The sequence below is a fragment of the Myiozetetes cayanensis genome, unplaced genomic scaffold (assembly GCF_022539395.1).
Source record: "Myiozetetes cayanensis isolate MyiCay16 unplaced genomic scaffold, myiCay2020 scf4, whole genome shotgun sequence".
Lineage (NCBI taxonomy): Eukaryota > Metazoa > Chordata > Aves > Passeriformes > Tyrannidae > Myiozetetes > Myiozetetes cayanensis.
In genome coordinates this window covers 49,803,125-49,809,135 of record NW_026087631.1, presented here as the reverse complement: position 1 = coordinate 49,809,135, position 6,011 = coordinate 49,803,125, and the positions used below count along the sequence as shown (strand labels likewise).

The following is a 6,011-nucleotide window of genomic DNA, read 5'->3' as shown; positions in this document are numbered from 1 at the left end:
CCCCGCACCGCCCCCGCTCTGCCACCTGCGCCAGGGGCGGCCGCGGGTGGGGTGGGGTGGAGTGCCGCCATTCACGTAAGGATCTGGCAGTCCCCTCGGGAATACCGTGGCCTTGTCACTGTACATGTCTCCTGAAACAGTCAACAGGCTGTCCCAGATGCTGCTTCTGTTTTGACCCCAGTCTCAGGTCTCGTATTCGGCGAAAACTCAGCATACTCTGTGCATAGAGAGATAACTTTCGTGACGCAATAAACCCATTGTTATTGTCTAGAAGGAGAGCTCTCAGCCATTTATTAGATTTTACTGGAAATTCTTAATTATACTCTTAAATCATCTTCATTATGAGCAATTATTTACAATATAGTTCTTAAAACTACCATTCAGTAGCTATCAGAGGTAAATACTTACTGAGAAATTTCTCATTTGAAAATTAATTTCCCTACATGCCTAACCTTTGCTGTTCTTTAGTAAGTTACTCTGTGAAGAACAGCCATCATCTCTGGGAGTACATCAGTGTCTCTTTCCTGTCTGTAAAATCATTCCCAGTGAAATATCCTGGTGAGTCAGCCTCACCTCAATCCCTGGAAAAGTGATTGAGAATCTCTCTGGAGGCCATCTGTATCCACATGGAGGACAAGAAGGTGATCAGGAGTAGTCAGCATGGGCCCACTAAAGTCATGTTTGATCAACCTGATTGCTTTCTGCAATGAAGCATTCTCTACCTAGATGGATGAGGGGAGAGCAGTGGGTATTGCCTACCTCAACTTCAGCACTTGGACACTGTCTCTTATAATATCCTCATAGGCAAACTCAGAAAGCATGGACCAGAGAGTGGACAGTGAGGTGGACAGCAGATCCCTAGGGATCTAACTGGAGGCCTGTCACTAGTGGTGTCCCCCAAGGTTCAATATTGGGGCCAGTATTGTTTAACTTGTTCATCCATGATTTCGATGAAAGGGCGGATGCCTCCTTAGCAAGTTCACTTATGACACAAAGTTGGGAGTGGCCAATACCCCAGAGGGCTTTGCAGCCCTTCAGAAGGACCTTGACAGGTTGGAGAGATAGGCAGAGAAGAACTGTCTGAAATTCAACAAGGACAAGGGCAGGTCCTGCACCTGGGAAGGAATAACCCCCTGCACCAGCACAGAATGGGGCTAACCTGCCAGGAAGCAGCTCTGTGGAAAAGGACCTGGGATTCCTGATGGACAGCAAGCCGCCCATGAGCCAGCAGTGAGGCCTTATGGCCTGGAAGGCCAATGGTGCCCTGGGGTGTATTAGGGAGCATTGAGAGCAGGTTGCGGGAGCTCATCCTGCCCCTCTACTCATCCCTGGTGAGGCTTCACCTGGAGTGCTGTGTCCAGTTCTGGGCTCCTCAGTACAAGAGAGACATGGAACTTCTGGAGCAGGTCCAGCAGAGGGTTACAAAGATGATGAGGGAAACTGGAGCATCTTCCTTGTGAAGAAAGGCTGATGGAACTGGGCTTGTTCAGCTTTGAAAAGAGAGGACTGAGAGGGGACCTCATCAATGTATGCAAGTATTTAAAGTGAGGGTCTTAAGAGAATGGATCCAGGCTCTTCTTGGTGGTGCTGAGCAATACCACCAAGGCAAGAAACTGATGTGTAAAAGTTCCACCTGAATGACTGCACACTGATCAGACTGCCCACAAAGCTTTTTGAGTCTCCCTCACTGGAGATGTTTAAAAACTCTGCACACAATCCTGTGCCATGTGCTCTGGGACGACCCTGCTTGAGCAGGGAGGCTGGACCAGATGACCCACTGTGGTCCCTTCCAACCTTATCCATTCTGTCATTTTGTGATCTCAATCAGTAGAAAAATAAAATGACTCCGCTAAATTGTTGACTTTGCAAATGGCTAATTAGAAAAATATTTTAATATATCATATATATCCAATTGCTAGTTACCCACCAACAGAAAATGCTTCTCCATCACAAATCGGTATCTCATGTGTTGTGTCACCCTCATATGGGTTTTTATTAAAGCTATTAGTATACAATAATTTTTAGTATTAAGGAAATGCCTTTATTGTGAATATAATACTTCATTCTTCAGCAGTGGCCAGCAAACTATCTTCTACGCTTATTCTGGACCTCCACGCTGTAGAAGAAAAGCATACAGTTAAATTTCAATTCTACTGAACGTAAAACTGTAATCCTCTTTTGCACTACTACAGACTAACAGAATTCTAGTTTTAATTTCTGATTAAAACATTGATTTTTTTATCTGTATAAGAACACACACAGAGTGCCCAATATCAGCATCTGTCAATAACAGTTCAATTTTTTTCAAAGGAGAATAACAAAAAAAATTAACACATGCAACCCACAGTTACAGCTGCTTTCACTTCTCCCTCTCTGAAGAGACCTGAGTCTTACCCTTGAAAGGTTCAACAAACAATGGTTGTGAACACAAGTTTTAAAATTACTCTCATTGCCCGCATTCCAAAGGGCAAAGTAAAAAAAAAAGCTGATGTGAGCCATTACAATCTTTATGAGAAGCTAGAAAGTTATTCAGTTCATTATCTTCCCAACCAAATTCTTTTACAACTTAACTCACTGTTAAAAAACTTTATGCTAGAGGTCAAGAACTGTATTACTATCAGAAATAATTGATTTTATTTCTACTACATTAATGCAGCCTACCCACATACTTTCAGGAATACTGTTTTTTTTCTACTAACGTCATTATGCTGTATGTGTTCTTACCATTTAACAAAGCTTTGCAAGCATCTTTTCAAATTCACAATCACTTTACAAATTCTATATATTTTGTGCATTCTCCAGTTTTAAGCATCAGTATTTACAACTAAGAATTCTTACAGAATAAGCAGGCTTTTCTTGCCTTTCATGTACAATGCCATATTTGAAAATATTGCAGAAAATACTTATATCAAATTTAATAAATTTTTTGCTACCAGAAATACAAGTTCATTTATTAATACAGAACTTAGAAAACTAGTTGGAGAAGTATTGTGGACTTTGATTATCTGATAATAGCCTTTGCTGGTCTAAGAACATACACCTGTGCTCGTGTCCAGCACAGTCAAATTACACATTAAACAGCTGTTATAAAGCAGGTAAGGATGGTGATTAACATAAGCTGTGATTGTTGCCAGCTTACCTGCATGTCTGTTCTAAGTCCACATCTCTCTAGTCATCAAGCTACTAATCAGTGACAGTTGGGTACCTTCTTTTTTAAGAACTTGTAGCTTGGTCATTGTGCACCAAAGCCATGAAAGATCAGAGCAATACACTTCCCAATAATTAGAATGTAATATCACAGAAGGTGTAGAAATAAGCTAAAGAAGAAAACTTACTTGAATATATTCAATCTCTTCATCTGACATTTGTTTCCTTCTGTATTTCTGAGGTAAGGTTCTCGCTAATTCAGAAGTGTCTGGTGTACCTTGTACTCTACTAACAGGTGAAATATTTTGAAATGCTGGTGATCTGCCTCCTACAGACTCCTGTGCTTTTGAAGCATGGAGAGATGTCACACTTGGCTGTAGAGATTCCTGTACTGAAACTCAAATTGCAAAATCATTTACAGAAATACTACCAGTCTGTAAAATTAGTAAGCAACCATTAAAAGAAGCCAGTGTTTGAAAATCTTAGAATTAAGTCATTCTTCTTCTCACAACCTGGTTTTATTGTTGTCAAATGCATCAAGCGCAGCATCTAAAAATTCCGACGGTAATAAAGCATGTTTGAGTGGCAGAAACACTGATGTAGAAACAGAAGATACATCAGCATATACCCTAACAATGGCTTTTTCACTGTGAAGCTGTACTTGGAGTAAAAGCATAAAGTACTATAATGTATGTTTGTGGGCAATTATGTAGGGAGATAACTAAGACAACTAAGATCACTTTTCGTTTATGACAACTGTAAAGACAGACAAGTTAAAAAGAGGTAGAAGCTTACAAAAAGATAAGCTCACAACCAAAACAGCAGACCATAACATGTAATGCAGAGCTGTACCCATCTTTAATATTAAAAAATGCCACCGTATCAAATTTTGTTAGTGACATGCAGAATGACCACCAAGTATCAGGCATCAGCAATCAGTGTTAAGACATCTCCTACTTTCATTTCAGATGCTTTGTTGACCCCAAAAGGACTACTAAAACAACATACTGCTAATATAAATCTGAGGTTTAAATTTAACAGTATTGGAAATACCATAAATATCAACATAGATACAGGTATAAAAGTTAATGGCAAAGATGAAATTATTTTTTTTCTTCAGCATTAATTAGTAACACAAGGAAATACTTCTAAAATGTAGAATGGGATGGCTCTCCCAGCTATAATCACGTTTTGAAAATACTGCAGACATCACACACTTCAACTAAGAAAAAATGATGAAAATGCAACATCGTTTCTGCAAATATCACTGAATATCTAAAGCTGCCTCAAACTGACTTGGGCACAGTTATTTCAGGTAAACATTAGTATTTGGAGAAATGTGACTTTTATATATATAAAAGCAGAAAAGCAGCACTGGAAACCTTTGTGAATCTGTCTTGAGCAAGAAATAAAGACATGCTTGCATTATGTGTGCACACACAGTTGTACAAAGTCTGTAAAGAGATAAAGAGTTGCCTTCAAATTAAACCAAGCATGTTTCAAAAATCCTGCTCCAAACCAGTGGAGTTAAGATAGTTGAATGAGAAAAATTGTGTGCTGGTTCCTATATAAAACAGTCCACATAAAGAAATGTGGCACAAGTTGTATCCATGCATGAAATACTTACTTTTAGGTCTGGGACCACTTTTTCTGTCAGGGAACTTAATTAATGGAGTATGGGGCTTGACTACCTAGAACAAAGCAAGGTAGTGGGAGAAACAAGAAGAAAAAAATATTTCTAGAAGCCAGTTACCTTCAAAATAATAAAATGGAAAGTACAATGTATCAAACAACCACACTGTACTGCTGCTCTCTGTACTTCTACTCTGATACACTTACTACTTCTTAAAGGTCTAAGTTTACCACAGAAAATTTCATTTTTAAAGGTATTCCTTCACCCTGATGTCCAGACCAAGTACAGGTCCAGACCAAGTACAGGTGTTATCTTCCTTTTCTCACAGCAACAACAGTGTGTGCAGAAACAGCCACTGCTGTTGCATAAATGCAATCACAATGCAATCTGCTCTGCTGAGATCCCACCTGGAGTGCTGCGCCCAACTCTGGGGTTCCCAAAACAAGACCTGCTGGAGTGAGTCCAGAGTAGGGCCATAAAGAACAGAGGGCTGGAGCACCTCTTGTATGAGAAAAGATCTCTATGAGAGACCTGGGGTTGTTCAACCAGGAAAAAAGGCAGCTCCGGGGAAACCTTACAACCCAAAGAAGGCAGATTTATAGTAGATATAAGAAAGAAATTCTTTACTGTAGGGGTGGTGAGGCACGGGCACAGGTTGCCCAAAGACGCTGCGGCTGCCCCATCCCTAGAAATGTCCAAGGCCAGATTGCACAGACCTTTGAACAACCTGGGATAGTGGAGGGTGTCCCAGCCTATGGCAGGGGGGCTGGAACTAGGTGACCTTTAAGGCCCCTTCCAATCTACACCCTCCTGTGGTTCCATACAGCTCTAGCAGACAGAACTGCGACCTGTACGTTCGGCCTGTATCATGTGCTTTCACCTTGGCGAGGGACAGCCTAGAAAAGAGCTGCCGGCCAGCGCCGCACCCTCTGCTATCACAGCACCTGCGACACCCGTGGGCACCACCGCACGCCTCTCCCCAAGGACACCGGCCTCCCCGGCGGCGTGTCCTCAAGCCACGACCACCTCAGGCTTCCTCCTCGGCGGCGGCAGCAAGCGAAGCGAGCCTCGCCACTCGAGCCAAGGCTCCGGCTGCCTCAGCCCCGCGCTGTCCCGGGCCGCCCTTACCTGAACTGCCCTGGTGGCGGCCGCCATCTTGCTGCCCATGGTGACGAGCCCGAGGGGCACGGCGGGCCCCGCCCACAGTGCGGGAACGCCCGCGGCGGGCGGG

General features: G+C 42.5%; 1 protein-coding gene across 3 annotated transcripts; it reads right to left on the bottom strand.

Moving 5' to 3' along the window:
- Positions 1 to 1,958: 1,958 nt before the first annotated feature.
- MRPS36 (mitochondrial ribosomal protein S36) lies at positions 1,959 to 5,991 on the bottom strand. 3 transcript variants are annotated; one of them, XM_050330129.1, is made up of 4 exons: positions 5,909 to 5,991; positions 4,775 to 4,838; positions 3,336 to 3,544; positions 1,959 to 2,116 (listed from the first exon to the last, which is right to left on the bottom strand). In XM_050330129.1, the coding sequence occupies exons 1-4, from the start codon at positions 5,945 to 5,947 to the stop codon at positions 2,099 to 2,101; spliced, it is 330 nt and encodes a 109-aa protein (XP_050186086.1). In that variant the 5' UTR covers positions 5,948 to 5,991; the 3' UTR covers positions 1,959 to 2,098. The 3 variants fall into 3 exon arrangements, with proteins under 3 accessions (XP_050186086.1, XP_050186088.1, XP_050186087.1); XM_050330131.1 differs by having other exon boundaries at positions 3,336 to 3,490; positions 5,909 to 5,985; XM_050330130.1 differs by having other exon boundaries at positions 3,336 to 3,538; positions 5,909 to 5,984.
- Positions 5,992 to 6,011: the final 20 nt, after the last annotated feature.

Excerpts from the sequence above, each read along its gene's own strand:
- MRPS36 (XM_050330129.1), bottom strand. The coding sequence starts at position 5,947 with ATGGGCAGCAAGATGGCGGCCGCCACCAGGGCAGTTCAG. Across the intron at positions 4,839-5,908 it reads CCGCCACCAGGGCAGTTCAG|GTAGTCAAGCCCCATACTCC; the intron begins GTAAGGGCGGCC and ends GCTTTGTTCTAG. Across the intron at positions 3,545-4,774 it reads AAGTGGTCCCAGACCTAAAA|TTTCAGTACAGGAATCTCTA; the intron begins GTAAGTATTTCA and ends TTGCAATTTGAG.